The sequence below is a fragment of the Acanthisitta chloris genome, unplaced genomic scaffold (genome assembly GCF_000695815.1).
Source record: "Acanthisitta chloris isolate BGI_N310 unplaced genomic scaffold, ASM69581v1 scaffold3015, whole genome shotgun sequence".
NCBI lineage: Eukaryota > Metazoa > Chordata > Aves > Passeriformes > Acanthisittidae > Acanthisitta > Acanthisitta chloris.
The window spans coordinates 1-19,619 of record NW_008675174.1 but is presented as its reverse complement, the minus strand read 5'-3'; the positions used below and the strand labels follow the sequence as shown (position 1 = coordinate 19,619).

Sequence of the window (19,619 nt, the reverse complement as noted above, 5' to 3'; positions counted from 1 at the left end):
CTGCTGAGCAATTTGCAAATGAAATCCATATTGAACCACTGAGCTCTGGAATATTGTGCTCTCAAGTAGACTGTTCTCATAAGAACTCTTCTAAAAGACCCCGCAAGTATGAAGATTCCTTTCAATCTTCTCATTCACCATTGGAAAGACAGCTGAAATCCAAGAGAGCTAAACTGAATTCTTCTCCACCTGGTCCTGGGGTGAGGGTGGATCAAGAGAGGATGACAGAGTTCAAGAAACTTCAAAAGAACCTATCACCACTTAAGAGCTGCTGCTGCAAAAATCAAAAGTACAATGTTTTAGTCACAGTAGTACATCCTTGTCATGTCAAAGAAATACAAGTAAAGACTAGACCAAAATCTTCATGTAAAGTTCCTGTAGCAACAATTGTTGTTATTGACCAGTCAGAAGTGGAGAGAAAGGTGGTGCTGTGGCGTGGTGCTGCATTTTGGGCCCTCACTGTGTTTCCTGGGGATATTGTACTGCTTACAGGTGAGAATACTTTTATTTGCCTTTTTAAAATGTGGCTCTTTAAACTAGAATATGTAACCAGTAATTTGGTACTATGGCTGAGCATTTTTAAGTACCTTTCTTACATCACTTATATCATTCAACATCACTTTGAATTCTCAGTCATCCTGGCAGTGGAACATTGACTGTCCCACAGAAGTTTGCCCATCTCTCTTGTCCAGACACAGCCATGCAGTGACATTACAGCAGTGCCATAGGTGGTCAGGTGTATTATGTAAGCTGGCAGTGTTTTCAGACAGTTGTTCCTGAAAAGTGCAAGTGCTACTACAAACCAGATGTGCTAGTTATTTCATTTTTAGGCTTGGGAATTTTCTGCTGTTGGACCAGCAGGTAGACCAAAAAATTGTCATGTTATGTTCAGCCTTGGGATGAGAAACAGTTTTCCTCCTGCCAAGGACTTTGTGGCATAGCACTGAGATCTTGAGAAACATGGTGCTGTGAATTGGTAACTGTCATAGACTGCTGAAGAGACAGCACTATTTGCAGTTTACCTCTTTCATAACATGTTAGCTAATAATGAAGATTCCTCCTGATAAATCCTTTGTATTGTTTAATACCTAACAGGAGCAAAACCCTCTTCTTTAAGAGAACAGTCTCATGTAAGCTTATGCAGTACTGCAAAACCAATATTGCAGCTAATTTAGGGCTGGCATGGCACAGAACTTGTTAGTGATCTGACCATTTAGGTTTGGCAATATGCAAAAAAATTGCACAGTATAAAATTGTTTGAATGCTTCTACAGTTTAAGATGCTTATTTATCTCTGTGAGAGTTCTTTAAGTGCTCCTAGGTAGGTGCAAAGGTAGATATTTTAGAGATTGAAGACAAGATGTGCTTTTTATTTTCTGTGTAGACATTCTTACTGCAAAATAGATCAAAAGTGTTTCTGGGTAAGCCTAGTACTTTACTACTCTCTCTGAAATTTTGTATAATAGTAATTTATCCAATATAGTCACCCACTTCACTTACACAGTGAATTGCATCAAACTAAAAAATTGTATCAACTCATTGTAAATGGTGTTGGTAGATTTTAAATCGAAAACCAAAACCACTTGTTTCCAAGTGATCTCTTTCAATTGTCATTCACACCTTTATGTATGATAGTTCTGCAGTCAAGAAAAATATGATACACTTCAATATGGTTGATAAGGTTGCTTTTTTCTTGCAGATGTAATAATGTATGAGAATCTTTGGTGTGGAGAAATCATGCTTCAGTCTACATTTACCAGTCAGTTACTGAATCTGGGGAACTGCTCAGCTCTGAAGCCAGAAGAATGTAAGATTATAGTGCATAAGTTTCCTCAGAAATCACAGTAAAATAGCTATTTCAAGTACTCCATTTTGCTGGCAGTGCCTTATAAACAGCATGAAATGGAAATGTGCACAACTGAGAGGTACAAAGCACTATAGACAAGTATGACAGGAACAGCTGTGGACAAGATGTGGACATGGTGACATCAGATAGGCACGTGGAGCTTATGGTAAAGTTTGGTGGTTACCACTCAAAACTCTGAACTCTGACTGAGTTCTCTGAGCTTAGTTTAAGAAAGAGCAGTTATCCCAGGACTCAACCCTATGATGTCTGAGATTTCACGAGGATTAAATATTTTGCAAAAACTTTAGAGGCTTAAAGAGTGAGTAGACCCATTCAGGGCAAGTAATTCATTGCAGGCCATGGAGAGTTGGAGAATAAGGGGAAAATACAGTGGAAGAATCACCATGGTTGTATTGTTCTTAGTGTCTTTATGATGTCTGTTATCCAGCTGTGTAAGGCAGATTCTGAGGGAAATGGTCAAGAACAGCTATTCTTCTTACCAAACTATGAGACAAGATTTCTTTGTTATTTTTGGTGTAATTTAAAGTACTTTACTTAGCTTAACTTTGGGATGTTATCAAGAGGAGGCAGATGAAGTACAGTTTAATTTCGTATCAATTTTGAAGTATCTCAAGAATTTCTTGCCTTAAAATTTTTGTGAAACATTTCTGATTTTGTCAGTGTAAATATGTTTCAACCAGTGAGTTTTATACTTCTAGGCATAGAAAATATCACGTCCCTTTTTTTTTTTCCTTTAAGTTTATCCTGTAGTGGATGGTGATGTTCTCCACGGCTTATTGGCGTACACATCCTCAGAATTTCCACACTTCAGAGACATTCCACAAAGACAAGTTCAGAGACTGGGTAGTGTTCAGTATGTGCAGCTAGATCAACTCCAGCCAAGTACACTGGTGCACTCAATCCTGAAAATTATCAACATTGCTGTATTAACAGGTAACTTCTTGCACTGGATTTCAACTTCAGAAGCTTCTGCAGTAGGTGAAACTTAAATAGTAATTCTGCAAGGCAAAATGGTTCTCAGTGCTTGACTTCAAGCTTTGCACATAAATTTGATCATTGTGCTATCATCTTGTGTCGGTAAGATTCAAACTTTTACCTACACTGTCAATATCATGTTTATTCATTATGAATGAAAATAGAAGTCTTCCTAATTTGCTATTGTATGTAAATTTCAGGACTGTTAGATATTTAATGTAAGACCTCTTGTTCAAAAATTATTTGTTTATGAAAAATGTAGTTTTAGTGTGGAACTGAAACAGGCACAATCCTGGGTAAGAGTCCTGTGGAGATCTGAATATTGTTTCAATTTATATATACTTATACTTTTAGTGTGCCTTGTGCATGACAATAGTTCTCTTCTGTGAAAACTTCTAGCAAAATGTTTCTTTTAGTATATTTCACAGAAGTTACAGGAACTGTAACTTCCAGTGATGACAGTAAGTTGCTGAGGGATGGAGTACACTTTTTACCTACTCAGTGCGAGTCAAGATGAGAGAGAGCTAAAGGATGTTCAGATATCTGCTGCTTCAAAGGGAGGTGTCCAGTTGCTGAGTATTTAGGTGGATAAAAGGAAATTGAAATACTTCAAACTATATTCATATTGCTGAAGAATTCAGGTGATTTTCTGTCCTGAAGAAATTGTAGGTGTATGCTTGTTTGCTTATAATTGTACTGTAGAATATGATAGCAGCATGATTGTACCTTAATATTGAGGCACATGGGGTTTGTGTGCTTGGATGCTTTTGACTGTAGAAATCACGTAATTGCAATTATTTTTTTTCAGAATCTGTGTATAGCTACAAAGGTGGCAACCAAAGAAAAATTATTCTGACAGTAGAACAGAACAGAGATCAACATTACAGGATGGTTCTGTGGGGAGCAGGGGCTGCCTGGTGCCCTCAGCTTCAGAAGAAAAAAGGTAAAGTCCTTGTACCTGTTGGCAGCTGTAAAAGGATTTTTGTGATGCTATTAATATCTTTAAAATGTTCAGGTGGTAACATTTTTCCATTCAGCCTTTAAATGCTCCCATTGGAAGGGTAACCTATTTGATACCAGTTTTAACATGTCTCCTCTGTTCAGAAGCAGTTGTCATCAGCAAAACATTTGAATGGACTTACTGTAGAAGACTGAGGAGACATATTTAAAAACTAGAATCTAGATCCAAGATGCACTAGTACCTAGTTATGTAACTGTAAAAAAATCATGAGTGTTAACTATGTTGTCAGTTTTGCTGAGTCTTCCTTATCATTGTCTGGTTTAGAATGAGTTGCAGATTTTTTTTCTATTTGTGATTTTCATTCTGTTTCCGCTTTACTATACTGTCAGGCTTTGTATCTTAATGGCCTTGCTTTCAGGTCTAGCTGTAACCAACCAAAAGCATCTCTTGCAAAAATTACATAGCCTGTGTTTCAGCAGTGACTGCTACCAAATTTTGATTTATTCTTGGCTTTGTCCTTTTAAAATAAGGGAATCATTGAATCAGCTGGGTTGGAAGAGACCGCCAAGATCATCAGGACCAACCCTACTATGGTTACTAAGCCATGGCACTAAGTGCCACATCCAGTCTCATCTTGAAAACCTCCAGGGATGGTGAAAACTAGGGTTTTGTTAAATCATGGCACTAAGTGCTACATCCAGTCTCATCTTGAAAACCTCCAGGGATGGTGAAAACTAGGGTTTTATTAAATTGATAGATTCATTTAGGAAATCAATGCTTGTAGCACTCAATGTCTGCTTAAAACGTCACTGCTTGTAGCACTCAATGTCTGCTTAAAATGTCAGGTTTCATATAGCAAAAGGTAAAATCCATAAAGGTTAGACAATCTCATAATGAATCTTTGTCGATCAAATGTAGACACTCTGGATTCTGCCAGTTCCACTTCAGTTCATAATAATCTTCACTTCTAGAAATCATTTAACTGCAAGACCTAAATTTTAAACTACTTGAGGAAAATGGTCCAGTTTAAGCATTAAGCAGTTAACTCTGCTGTGTAATACCTACATGGCTCTTATTTTTGTGCTTGAGTGTGAGCAGGTTTATACTGTTTGTTACATGCTTAGAAATCTTACAGAATTTAGGAGGCTAGAACATTTCACTTTTCAAAACACAAAATTTGATTTTTTTTTTTTTTTTGGTAGCTGCAAAAAGAAGATACCAAAAGTAATTCCTGGACACAAGTGCTGCTTAAAGCAGAAGAGTGTAAGAGGTAGATTTCAGTAGTATTGTGTCCTATTCTCCAGCTACTGTTCTGTGCATCTAGCAGTTGACATTTTAATGATTAAATGATTACCTGAAATTCAAGATAAGAGTGATTTCTCAACTGTTCAAATACTTAATCCTGAACAAACCATGAACATTTGATTCCAGTAAGGTAACCAAAAAGATAAATTCACAGGATACTAAAGCATACACAGTACAGCAGCTAAACAGTGTGAGTTACAGAAAAACCACAATGTCCATCCTTACTAGGAGGAGTAGCACTGCTCTGGGGTATGATTACTGGTTGTACAAGCACATTAGAAACTTCATAATCCTCCAGAGGAAGGTATGGAGACTTGTAATTCTTAAACTGTCTACATACTTAAAGTGCTTAAGATTGTAGTTCTAGAGTATCTAAAAATGGTTGATTTTTCATCTCTCGTCGAAAATCAGTCCAGGCTTCTAGTGCACAGTCATCAGGCATTCAGTTCATGCTTTACACTCACCTGGTTTAGATTACCAAAAAATAAAGATTTATTCCATTAAATACATCTCTGTAAGCTTGATTATTTATAGTTTACTCATGTTTGTGAAAAGGTTTTCATCAACAGGGAAATGATGAAGATCTGAATAATGGTTTAATTCAGATATCAGCCAAATCTTGTACTCTAGTGTTTCCATATATCCCCTCTTGTCAAATGTCCATTTGTTTCCTCCTGTTTAGATTTTCCCTCAATGTTGCTATAGTGTTACTGCCTGAATCTTGTTTTGAACTGCAGCTTACCTAGTTCTGGGGGCTGTAAGGTCTCTAGTCAGGTATGAGGTACATGAAACTAGATTGATGCTCAGACAAGTTTTGTGGAATATTTTACTGTAAAATGGTACATCTGACAGCAGATTTTTTCATGAGCTTGCAATTTTAGCACATTCCCACCAAAAATCAGACTAATCCAAAAGATGAAAATGCTAAAACATGCTAATAAAGTGCTTATAGCAGCACCTGAATACATTGCAAATACCTGTGTTTTCTAACCTCATTTTCAAAACCAGTTACTTAGCAGCTTTCAGCTTGAGCTAACATGTGCTCAAATGGTTTTCAGACTTGACTGGTAGGTGGATACTGGATTCTTATAACAAAGTGAAGGATAACCCAAAATATATTAATTAGTCTTCTGTAATCTCCATTTTAAAAGCATTTTTCTTTATTACAGTGTCAATTGGAAGCTAGAAAATCAATTACTATTTTTAAATCAAAACATTGTGGAGACAGAAGATTTAAAAACGGGGACAGACTAAAGGTGGAAGTTGATTAATAACATGAAGATTTTTTTTTTCTTCAAGACACTGCCAGCATTTCCTTATTAGAGCTGACAACAAATTTCAGAGCTGGTTTTGTTTTAAAAAGGTTGAGTTGTCTTGAAATCTGAAACATGACATGAAATTTCTGTTATGGCAGAACTCATGCAAAGTTTATAGGGAAAGGAAAGAAAAACTCTACATGTCACTGGACTTGAAATAAAGTCACCAGAGCTGCCCATATGAGAATACCTTGCTGATTTGTTTCTCAGTCTGGTAGGTGACCTTGGCTTGGTATAGATTAACCACAGTATAGAAAGTAAACTCTTCTGTTTGCTTTTTTGTTCTGTAGATCACATCTGGGACTTCAAATACCTTCTGGTCCAATGTAGTTCTGTCTCAGGTGACATGGAACTACACACAACTCCATGGTCATCCTGCGAGTGCTTGTTTGATGATGACAAAAGGGCAATTGAATTTAAAGAAAAGTTTCAGAAAAGCCAAACAAATCTCATGCAGTTGACAAAGCTCTCGGCACACTTGGAGGAAAAATGCTCAGGTAAATGTTATCCAAAGCCCTGTAATGTCTGTTGTGCCCTGCATAACTAGGCAACATTGATGGTCTGTTGATCAAGTGAAATGCTTCCTTTTTAAAGTGGCACAGGTCTGGGAGTCCAGATTTATTCTGGAGGCTGCTGCTCAGTGCTTGGGCAAACTGAATGCAGCCTTCACCCAGTGAGCCCAGCAGGGAGATAGGTGTGGTGCCTGGGATCATACAAGGACAACTTTGGAACATAAGGATAAATGCTGCATTTTGTTGTCCACATCAACCAGTGTAGTAATGATGTCACTGATGATGATAATCACTGAAAGTTTGTCAAATGTTATTTCTCCAAAGTGGGGATTTTCTAAAGCAAGAGTAAACCAGCTAATGCTATTGAAAACTTCTTAAAATAGAGGGAAGAATACATTTCACACAGTCACCCCTTCCTGATAAACCTAGAAGATGGCTAAGATTGGTGTTAAATTCTAAGATGTAACTATATTGCAGCATTTAAATCTAGTTTCTGTATAAATAGTGGAAAGCTAAGTTGTTAAATCTATGCTTTTCAGTGGCTCTGAATTAGTGGGAAGAAAATCTCTTGGAAACTATTTGCACAATTTTGTTCTTATATAGGCACTTCTATAGTGGCATATTCCACAACAGGACCTGAGTATGTAGTACTGCTATACACTTTAAAATAATATTTAACCACGGTGATTTTTCCCCACCATAAAATATCTTTAAAAATATGAACATGTGTTACTAAAGGGCAAAAATATTCAGCAAGTTTTATTGATAATGGTGTTGGTTTTGAATCAGCTGTAGCCTTTGCTTTTGCTTTCAGTCATAAATAGAACAGAATTCAGATTTGATTGAACTTGTTTCTGTAGGAGTGATTCAAGTGAAAGCTCACATCTTGGAATTGAAGTTTACCATTTCAACTGGCCAGTACAAGCAACTCATCTTCTCTGCTGCCACTTCACTGGGGTGTGTTCTGGCTTCACTGCCTATGATCACATATTCAGGTTGTGCCAAGTGTGGTTTGGAACTACAGGCAGATGAGAACATGATCTACAAGCAATGCATTAGATGTTTGCCATACAACAGAGTAAAAGTATTTTACAGGTAAACAAAATGAAGCTAAAATAATGTGTTCTATTAGGGGAGTAAACTACAACTTTCTCCATTTAAGCTCAGCCCCATATCTAAAATTCTTTATTTAAGGTGTGGTTAGCAATCCCTCTCTTTCTAATGAATTTTCAAGGTGTTCTTCTTGAATTGCTGTATTATATTGCCATTATTTGTACATGATAGTCTTAGTTTAAATCTAAGTTTTTTATTTCTTTGAGTACTATGCCATACAGTAATGATGTTTACCCAGTACTGTGTCAGTCAAAGCTAAGATGGAGAGTAGAATTTTGAGGACCAAAGGAAAACTTCTCAAGAGTCTTGTTCCAGCTTAAGTTTGAAATCATGTAAACACAAACCCATATTTTTAAACTAATTAATCAGTTTTAGCCTTGCCAAAATAATACTGACAAATGTTTCCTATAAATATTGTCAGAGAGCAGAGATACTAAGTTATCAGCAGATGGCACTGTGAGACATGTATAGTCACACTTAGAGAAAATAAACTAAATGGATCCAGTTGATGTAGGAATATTATTAACTAATTGTTCAATTCTTAAATTTATCTTGGGCTTTTGAAATGTAAGTATGATAGTGACTTGGAAGATATGTAGCTGGAGAACAGCAGTTGAGACAATCATGGACGTAATAGAATTGTAGAATATGTGAATTTCCTACCTAAATTCTTTCTAAACTCTTTCATAGTGAGTTTAACAAATCATTGACTTAAGTACTAGTATCCTATTTATCTAACAAGGTAGTGACTTAGTCTTTTTCCTCTATGAAAAATAGTTTTGCATCTCTAAGTTTATATGTTGTTTATTTTCCTGTGAGGGAGGGTTAAGTGCAAAGAGGGATTTTTTTCTTAACTGAAAAGGTTCCTCCACTCTTTCATAAGATTATGACTTCTCATGGGCCTTAAGGACCTAAATTTGCTCTTGCACAGAAGGTGGTAGAAAAATGTTAAAGATGTCCAATGTTTGTATTCTCAGCTTGTCAACATATCTTGCTGTGGAATTTAGATGCCCAACTTTTTCAGAGAAAAGTCTGTCATTTTTGCACTGAAATTTTGCTGTGATTAGCTCAGTAAGAATGCATCACCTTGGTAGTATTTCCAAGGGGAGATATTTATTTGTTTAGCAGTTTGTGAAAATATTTGGTATTTGTCATGGTACAAGAGATAACCATTTGTAATATGTGGCTATAAAGTGATGTGTTAAGACAGATAATATTGAGTGGTGTTGATACAGATGATACAGTTCCAGGTGATACACATAAGCTCATCTCCCTGCTTTGCATTTCAATACATAACAATAATTCATTCATTCAATAAATAACAACATTTCAGCTTAGAGTTCAGAGGCATAAATAACTTAACACTAATTTCATAGCAGTGCAGTTCCCATTGTCTTCCAGTGATAAAACCTTTTTTTCAGCAGCTGTCTGAAGATAAGGTTTGCTTTTGAAGCTATTTTAACATTGAGTAGTAAATTCAGTATCTATGTCTCAAAGAGATTTCAGTGCTACAGATTTGACAGATTTTCTTGTTTTTCTAGTTCTTGGTATTATGTTCTTTGGTATTATTGTATTACTTTCAGAAATTTGCTTCAATAAACATAGCAGCTGATTTTCAAGAGACTTGTTTTCTGATCTAGGCCTGCTTTGATGACAATAGAAGATGAAGGATATGAAATTTATGTTCATGTGGTGTCTGACTTGATGGAAAAAATCTTCCTTAATATTCCTGCAGACTGGCTGAACAGATTAGTAGGTACTGTTTCATTAAGTACTTGTGATAGAAACAGACAGCAAAGTCAACTGTGAAAGCAAAATTTTTAATTATTGACAGTTTAAAAAACAAACAAACAACCAATATCAAAGAACATTTCAGTTGCTGCCCAACAGACTCAGAAGTTCAGAACAGAGGCAGCAAGAGGTGAGATGGTATGAGCATTTATTATATAATAAAGAGTTGTAATTGTTCCTAATGTTCCTAAATATTCAGTAACTAAATGGATTGCTTATATGCCAAACGGAGTCTCCTAGGAGTTTTTAGAAATAGCTGTCATGCTTTCATGCTGTGACACACTGAGCAGTGTTTCAGACAGGCTTGGCTTGATACATCCTGTTTGACTTGAGAGGTGCCTTACCCGATTCCCAGGTGTCAGCAGTTCGATGAGAAACATACTTAAGTCATTCCTTATAAAAATTTATTTTCAATAAAAGCTAGCCTTCTGTTGAGATGTTGAACTACACTTCCAGTAATTCAGTGGAGCTTGCATGGAGGTGAAACTTGAATGTTAGGGGCTATTATGAAAATAAAGTGTATTTTGAATTCTTCTCTTTTGCAGTGCCCTCTTCAGATATCACCTATGGCACAATAGTAGCAGATCTGTGTCATTCGCTGCTGGCAGATACAGAAGCATCCTATGTGTTGGAAATTAGGAGCCATTTTGTGCTAGATGAAAACAGCTATCCTTTGCAAAAGGATTTCCATCTGCTAAATTTTCATCCTGAATTTTGAAGCATTGACTTCTGCAATAACTGAGTACCAGAGACCGTACAGACACACAGATGGGAAGCAGAGGAAAAATGTATTAGCTGAAGGAGAAGTCTCTTAAACACAATTAAATAAAGGATTTTGGTTTTAACTTATTTAAAAAGCAAAACCACCAAAAGGACTGGTATGAAATATCTGCTAATATTATATATTGCTGCTGTAATGCTGATAAATTGTCATAAAGTATATTTTTGTACATGTATTTTTATCCTAATAAACTCCATTGATCAAGAATGAAAAGTTACTTCTGGTTCTCTTAATAAATTGTGCTAAAGATAATATGGAAAATCTCCACTCTGTAAAAGGAGAATTTAAAAGACTTGTAATGATTGAATTTCACCTCACTGTAAAAGCACTTTGTATCTTTAGTTTCACATGGCCTGGCAAAAGCAGGATGACATTGTCCTAATCCATCACCTTGGGGAAAATTCTAAGCATCTGTTCCTCTTATACCTTATTCTAATTATGTTTGCACAGTAGCATTTGATTCTGGAATATGGATTTCTTAGTGCCAGGGAGAACTGTTTTGAAGGGAAGAGCAGTGTCAGTGTCTGGATTTAAATCAGGTATTATTATGCTGGTGCTGTCTGAGTCAAAACATTCCATGATCATTTTGAGTTTCATAAGCCTCCAGAGAAGCAATCACCAATTACACTGGAGAAACCCTAAAGGTTATTTTCTATCCTGTCAGTGTGTGGTTTCCATCCTTTGATTTGGTACCTCTGGGCAGGAGTCATGCCAGCTGGACTGGGGAGCTGTGTAGACACCACCAAGTCTGTGTACTGGGCTTAGGTCTCTCCAGCTGAAGAGGACACAACTGCCTCATTCTCTCCTCATGATTTTGCTGATCACCCCTCTGACTCTTGTTTAACAATATCCCTTCTTGAAACCCAAGCCACAAACATGATGCCACAGTTCAGTGTTAACTTGAATAAATTTAGCATAATTCTGTAGTTTTAGTTCCTATCTTCATTTCAGGAATTCTGTGTAAGATGCTTAGGTTCTGCTGCCTTGTGTTTACTACTTCAGACTTTTCTCCCTACCTTTCAAACAGGAAGTCATTTCATTTTCTGTACCTGCCACAGGTATTTCTTCTGAAGGAGGTCTCCAGTGCTTTTATCACCTGTAATGCATCTTCCTCCCCTTCAGTCTCATGAAGCTGCTGCTTTTAGAATGTACTGTTCTACTAGGAGCAAGTAATTCTCAAATCAACCCATCTGGTCCCTCATTTCCTCACTTAGGAGAAGCATAGAGTAATGCAGATGGCAGTGATCATTAGGCTGTCTAAACAACTAGTATAGGTATAATTATAATTGAGAGAAGAAGCTAAGGTAAAGCATGATCCAGAAAGGAATATAAAGAAATACTCTGCCTGAATAGTGATAGGGCTTCTTCTCCAGGATCCTGTTCTCTAGGACAAGAACATAACCATTGTTCATGTCATGGTGGTAAATTGGTGCTATCATTTGATGAGGTTATCATTTCATGAAGTTAAATGCTAGATTTATTGCAGAGCATTAAAAATGGCATTTTTTCAGTGGTAATGTAAAGTATTGAGAAGAGTGTCACATTTTGTGTGGTCTTTTATCTATTTCTTGTGTATTTCTTGGATGGTGTTTTCTGTGCTATGCATCTTGGTAAAAATGGAAAAATTTATAGAAAAAAAATAGCACTGGTAGGCACTGAGCAGTGTTGCAATCATTCTTTCACCTCAGTGAAGTCTCAAGCACAAGATCAGATGGATGATATGTAAAAGGCAGTAGGTAAAAAAAAATATTGCTCTATTATGTAACAATAATACTGTATCAGAACTCCTTATTTAATAATGTTTTTCATTTACTGGAATAACCCTCCTTGTTCAAGAGGAGTCAGAAAGGGTTGTTCTCATTTACTTCATTTGGATGACCTTGAGCAAAGCCAATTGCATTGGTAAGTGTATTTAAATATGTTTCTTCACAGTTTTAGCTGGAATTGTTGAACATAAGATGGAATTACTGTTACTTTATAAGAAGCACAAAGAAAAGGGAATTGCATTAGTACAATACATATTTTTATTACCTAGACCATACTGTACATAGTCAGGTGACTTCCCACTTTAGAGGGATATGTTATTAGACACTGTGTATTACTTGCATCTTCCTCACAAGCTAATAAACCAACTGTCTGAAACACTACTAGGAGTTTACTTTCAAGATCTTTATTGGTATGATTCAAATCATAAAAGACAAAATTTATCTGGTAAAATTGTTTTATTGTAGTCCTATGTAAACTGATAACTACAGTTTGCCTTCCCAGATCAAACGTTGCTTATCAGATTGGTTTGCAGTAGTTTGGTAGGAGTAAAATCTGAAGATTGGGCTCTCTGGGCTTGGGGGTGCTGGTGTTACTTTTTATCAAAGATATAGTGAGGGTTGAGCACTTTGAAAAATTCAGTTTAATGTAGTGAGCTTAGGCTCATATTGTGTCCAACAGTGGAGTTAGCAAGATGGAATGAGGGTGCTGAGTAATATTTCAGATGGTGGATCAGGGAAGTCTTTTATCTTACAATTCCTCTGTGATATCTTCTCATTCGTAGTATTTCCCTTAGATAAAAACAATATTATCAAAATGGAAAGTGTTCTCATCTCCCCAGAGAAGCCTAATTTTTTAATATATTGAATTAATTAATATTGTATCCTGTTTGAAGGGAAGGTGGGTTTATTTCAGCTGCAGAAGAGATTATGGTCCTCTTGGAACACAATAGTACAAGATGTTTTGCTGCAGTAGTCTGTCCAGTTTATGACTGTTTTGTTGTGAAAGGTACAGAGTTTAGGTCCCTAGTGAACAATCAAGAAGAGAAAGACATCCTATTTTATTCCGATTAAGAATAATTGCTCCAAATCATTTTACAGAACAGTAATTTACTTAACAAAGAAGACTACCACTAAAACTGACATATGTCCTCAGGGCTTAAACTAATTGGATTGTCAGTGTAAGAGTGGTCATTCTAGGTCAAACCCAAGGTTCTTGTAATCAATGCTCTGTCTCCAGCAGATTTGTGTTTAGAGAGAAATATATAAGAACAGGACAAGTCCCTTGTCTTACTTTCTCAGAGTACTCCAGTGCTTGTGCAAGCCTCCAGTCATTTGTGACTTCACAACTTCTGTGCTTCTGCCTTAGTGTCAACTGTGTTTTATGTTGGGATCAGCTGAAAACAGGTTTTTTAAAATCTAATGCTGCTATTTTAGATAAATTGTAAGTTTGCTAGTCAACATCTTTTGGGCTTCCATCCCTTTTGGTGAACTCACTCTGCCTGTGGTGATGCAATGCAGTGGACAGTTAGACCTGGTGTCATCACTGACAGTTCTCAGGTCATTTTGGGTTCTATGCACATGATGTGTGACTATTTGCAGAACTCATGACTAAGAACTGGAATTTACTAGTCAAAATAACTAATACTTGGGGTATCATGTTTGGCTGTTTCGTTTACACTGGTGCATGTTAATTACATTGGACATATACTTTGAAGAGAGGAGTGTTCCAGCCTACTAGGGACCATTTGATTAAGGAAATTTTTTATTTATTTTATTCTTGTCTACTCTATCATAGATAAGGAAGATAGCAAGAGGTTTTTCTTTGTAAGTTTTTTTATCTGTGCTATTTACATGCTGTGGCAGAGAGCATGCCATCGTTTAACCAACTCCTTGGGCTTGCTGACCATTTCATTCCAGTGTTCTAGTTCTTTGCCACGTGTGTACATGAAAGGCCCAACTACTACTCATCCTAGCAGAAGCATTTCTAGGACAAAAAAGCAGTTAGTGATGAACATCTCTGAGTGCTTCTCTGAAATCTTTACCTAAATTAGAACATTAATTTGTATTTATCAAATTATGCATGTTCTGAAAGTTATTTTTAAGCCAAATCAAGTAATTCACACTGGTTTTGAAGTTCTGCACCTCCTACCTGCTAAGACTCAGTATTAAAAGGTACTGTAGTAAGTGGGTATTTAGTCAAGGTGGGCCTGATCTATTGCCTGCACTTAAACTAGAATATGGCATGAACTAGAATAAGGTGCAAAAAGCTGTGTCTGCCCAGACTCTCTACCTATTTACTGCAGAAGTGTGCCCTACTTTTGGGCATCAGCAACCACAGTAGGATTCATATGAGGCTCTGGCTTGGGAAAGAATAAATGTAGTTACTGACACAGCTGGGAGTCACAATGTGTGTGGTGCCACTGACCACCCTCTGCCAAGGAGCAGATTGTTTTCTCCATGCCTGGATTTTTCAGCTGTGAGTGGGGAAAATAATTTGAACCAGTCTTACATGAACTTCAGAATATCTGAAAAGCATTTCGCAGGTGAAAATGGTGAAGAATTGGGTACTGGCCTAGTTCTTGTCAATCCTCACAGCCAAAGTACCTGCTCAAAATCTCACCTAGAGGAATTTTTTAGGATCACAGGGAATCCAAATGAGGGTATTAATGTTTCATTATTGAGATCATATTTGCACTGCAGGGAAAGTGTTTTTCTTCTGAGCAGTGGAAAAATCAAATTTTGATGTGCTTCTCTGAGCAGCACTCCTTAATGGATTCTCTAACAATTAGTAAGAGGTGGCCTCAAGCATCAGGCTTTCTGCCAAGGAATAGAGGTGCTTCTCATGTCTCTGCTATTTCATTGCTTGAACTGCTGTGATAATTAAAATTCCTATTCCTCTTTCAAATTTGGTTAGGAAGAGTGAATGGCCTCAAAATTTTGGAGGTTGAGGATTATACACACAAGTGTTCATGGAATATTTGCATAAGCTTGTTTTAACAGGATACTGAAATGAAACTGAAGTAGGGCACCTTATACTGACAATGACTGGTCTATAGTTATTTTATTCATCTTCCATTAAATTAATCTTTAGCCTATGAAAGAGAGGCTTGTGCTTAACTGTAAAGAAGTTGTTCTGCTTTTGAAAGAAACAGCCTGTGATATACCCCAAAACTTTTATATGTTTTATGATTGTCATGGAAAAGGAATTAGTTCCTCCCAAGTTTAAATAGGTCTCCAATATGTAAGAGATTTATGGTGTCTTGACTGTAATAATTTATATGGCTTACTTTCTCCCTTGATACTCTGGAGCACAGATAGACTCAGGCTTGTTGTATCCAGCTCTGTCTGATCTGCCTTGAAATTGAAGGTTTTGTTATACACTGGGTTGGGAGATCCCAGAACAGCTGCTGTCTTTTTACTTTTGATGAATTTATTATGGTTCATTAGTGAGACTTTGACATACACACCTTGGGGAAAAAGAAATTCAAGAAGAAAATATGTGAGAAGCAGTTAGGAGACAGACTAAGGCATTCCTTCCTTTCAAGAGTCAATACCAAGTACAAAATCAGGTGGTGAACGATTGATTCGTGGAGCACAGATGGCAATGCATAACATCAAGCAGGGAGTGCACAACGTCCCCAGGGTGCAGTTCTGCAGTGCACTTCCCAGTTTAAGAGCTGTCAGAATTGAGCAGTCAATGTTCTTAGCCTGAGTCCTTGATGATGGTTTTCTATGCCTACCCTTCACCTGATGGAGACTTTTTTGGAGGTCTAATTTGTTCAGTGAGTAGTAGATTTCATGTCTTTGAGCCAACATAAGGAAGGCCATGAGGGAGGAGCCACATCATAGAGATGCAGCCTGTGCCTGGACTGGATGTGTTTCAGGAGAACAGAATCTCTGAGTCAAAGAAAGATACTTAAAACGAAAGGTTTTACTAATGATGTCTAGCCCTGTGCTAAGGAGGTCTGTAGAAAGTTTGAAGAAAAGATTTGTGATCTCTTTCTTCTAGAAAATATTACAAAAATTGTGGGGATACGCACCAAGAACCACAGCATTTTGCTTTCCTTCCTGAAGGGAACCTGTATTAATATGGTCTTACTCAGTAGACCTTCACCAATGAGATCTAGAACAGCGTGAGATTTTCTGTTCTTCCCTACCTTTCTATAAAATCTAGAGCACATAGAAATTTATTTCAATTGACTTAGATATTTGTACTTTTACAGTGAAGCAGTAGCAGGTTCTCTGCTGCTACTGTGATTGTTACTTACTGCTATTCAGCTCATTAAGGTTGATCTGTACAGCAAAAATTATTAGAAATGTCAGGACTGAGCACTGATGGATTTCTAATGTCTCCCTGTTATTTCCACAGATGCACAGGCTCTCGTGACTGTTTCAGAAGGTTCAGGATTAGCAGAATGGATTTTTTCAATGACATAACTGCTACCTGAGTCGTATATATGGAAAGAGTCAATATGTATACTAGTTGCACAAAGTCAGACTTCTCATTGCTTTGCTACTTCTAATATATTTAATTCAGTAAATTGAATCTAAAAATAAGTGTATTCTCACTGTTCTATACTGTGTGATCTTCCATCAAAGATTAGTGTTGCTTTAATCCCTGTTAATATAGAAAACCTTTTATTCCTGATTTTTCAGGACCCCAAATCATACTTGAAGGGTATTATCAAAGCAAATTACACCCAATTTGTGTAATTTTCCTTTTATTTTTTTTCTCTTAGTAAAATATTCTGGAGAATCACTTTCTAGCAGCTTTTCCTTCTAGAGTGTGTCCATGACTCTTGCTGATTATGATAACCTTGGGTATACCAGCACTAAAATAACATGGCAGGTTGTTAGATGTACATGATGTATTAAGAAGTGTCTTCTCCCTTTCTTATAAAGATATTGAGATGCTGTAAAATTAGAACATTTGCCTATAGTTAATGGTGCTACTTTGTTTAACTGCCACGAACCAGTCATATTTTTTCTGGCCATCCTTATCTTAGTTATTTGTTTTCTAAAATGAGTATATCCTGTAATATGTTTCTTTCAACAAGTGATTCTACTTGTTGGAAATCTCTCTATTCTCATCATTTTACTGTGCATTTCTTCATTTGAGTTTTACCCTAAACAGAGCAGATTTGTCTCCTATCATTATGAATGTACATTTATTCATTTAGAGAGCATTGTTTCTACAGTTAAATATCCTGATAACACTCCACTCAAAGAAACCTCAAAACCAGTCATAGTTGATGTGTATGTAAAGACAACTCAGCCTCTTTATAACTGGTGGGTGTATTTTGCATTTATGTTGTTTAACTTCAAACCCCTGCAAAAAAATCACTACGGACTGAGATACAAGTTTGATTCTTCCATCTGGCTTTGCTTTGAGTGTTTAGATTTAAAACAGCATTTAGAGGTAAGTTTAGAGACCAAGGACCCATGAGTATGACATACCAGAAAAAAACCCACTGTAGTAGGGGAGAAAATTGTGACTCCATGCCATGGTCTTTTGAACAACAGCCAGGCTGTCCTAAAATGGGATTTTTTTCCCAGTTCAGTTCTTCTCAGGACAGCTGTTCAGCATAAGCAGTTGTCCTGCAGCTGTTCCCTCTGGGAACTTGACTTGAGACAACTCTGTTCACATCAATATCCCCTGAAATGCTCCCTTCTCTGGGCTGGAGTACAGCAAAGGGATGTTTCTCACTGTACTAAAACAGGAGGAAAAAAGTTGCCACTGACAACATGAGACAAACACTCCTGGGACAAAGGAAGGACTCAGTGCTGCTCTGCCCTGCCAGCATGGCAGCCCCAGCACAAGTGCTGCTGCACAAGTGCTGCCCTCAGGGTCTGGGAAAAAGACTCGAGGAGCAGTCACGCGGCCTTCGGCCACCCAGCACATGCTTCAACCTACCTAGGCAAACTGGGGGGCTTGTCCACTCTCCATCATTGCATGTTAGAAATGGAGATCCTTTCATAGGATAAAGATTAGGGCACTTATATTCCAGAGTTGCACCTTGTTGATATTCTGGCCTGGGGGAGGAAAGAATGTCTCCATTTTCAATTGCTGGAGGTGGGCCACATCTCCCACATTTTCCTGGAAAGAAATTTTCCACTCAGTTAATTACAGTTAATTAATTAATTCATTCATTATACAAAAGGTAGCATTCAGAAGATTAAATAAGTCATTCCCCTAAACAGACACAGACTTCAGTCACCAAAATATTTAGATCCTGTTTCTAACCATGCCAGAAAATTTCACTAAAGGCTTCTGTCCCCTACTCGATGCAAGTGATTTCTGTCAGTGAGGCACCAAAGCAACTCTTAGTCACTGGTGGACTCTGCAGGAAACACATCCTTGGATTATGAGGATGTGCCTAGGACTCACCTGGCAGAGATATGAACTGAACAAAGACTGCAAGAATACAAAGCAATGTTTTAAAACTAAGCTGCATTCAGAAAGTCAGTTTTGCAGCCAATCAGGATCCCTCTGAAGCCACCCATAATGGAAGATAAGTTTCCACAGCAAAATATGGGGTAGAAAAATAGGCTTTTACTAGTCAACCTTCAGTTTAAAATTCTTTACATTTTATTGCTAATTGCACTTAAAAAAAAAAAGAAGCATTTTTTGATATTCCCAAGCATGTAGGATCAGAAGATTAAATAAGTCATTCCCCTAAACAGACACAGACTTCAGTCACCAAAATATTTAGATCCTGTTTCTAACCGTGCCAGAAAATTTCACTAAAGGCTTCTGTCCCCTACTCGATGCAAGTGATTTCTGTCAGTGAGGCACCAAAGCAACTCTTAGTCACTGGTGGACTCTGCAGGAAACACATCCTTGGATTATGAGGATGTGCCTAGGACTCACCTGGCAGAGATATGAACTGAACAAAGACTGCAAGAATACAAAGCAGTGTTTAAAATACTACTTAAGGCCCCCCGGGGCAAAACTGAGGCTCCATTATGCAATATACTAAGCAAATGAATACGCACACAGCTGTGGAGGGAGAACTTGGAAGTTTTCTATGCCATCTTAGATAAGTCTGTGTAAACAAAAAGACTGCAGTTGGTTAACTGCACTTTCTTTAGCAACTTATGTTCTATTACCTGTTCCTGATAATCTTACATCAAAAAACAGCACTCTCCTGCTAACGACTGCAAGTGCACAACACTGAAAATCATTATAAAAAAACAGGAAAAAATAACCCACTACTGACCCACACAGTGAGG

General features: G+C 37.2%; 2 protein-coding genes across 2 annotated transcripts in view; one reads left to right on the top strand and one right to left on the bottom strand.

Moving 5' to 3' along the window:
• FAM35A (family with sequence similarity 35, member A) overlaps positions 1-10,557 on the top strand; it is an 11,582-nt gene extending 1,025 nt beyond the window's left edge. Inside the window, 8 exon segments of the mRNA XM_009075610.1 lie at positions 1-492; positions 1,699-1,806; positions 2,605-2,799; positions 3,650-3,784; positions 6,714-6,920; positions 7,796-8,030; positions 9,689-9,804; positions 10,385-10,557. The exon segment at positions 1-492 is cut by the window's left edge and continues 26 nt beyond it. Coding sequence (XP_009073858.1) covers positions 1-492; positions 1,699-1,806; positions 2,605-2,799; positions 3,650-3,784; positions 6,714-6,920; positions 7,796-8,030; positions 9,689-9,804; positions 10,385-10,557 — 1,661 coding nt within the window.
• A 3,830-nt stretch (positions 10,558-14,387) lies between these two features.
• On the bottom strand, positions 14,388-18,483 carry LOC103803072 (complement factor H-related protein 5-like; the record flags this gene model as incomplete). Its single annotated transcript, XM_009075609.1, has 3 exons — positions 14,388-14,428; positions 15,674-15,853; positions 18,301-18,483. Coding segments are annotated over 3 exons (404 nt in total), but the record flags the coding sequence as incomplete, so codon positions are not given.
• Positions 18,484-19,619: the final 1,136 nt, after the last annotated feature.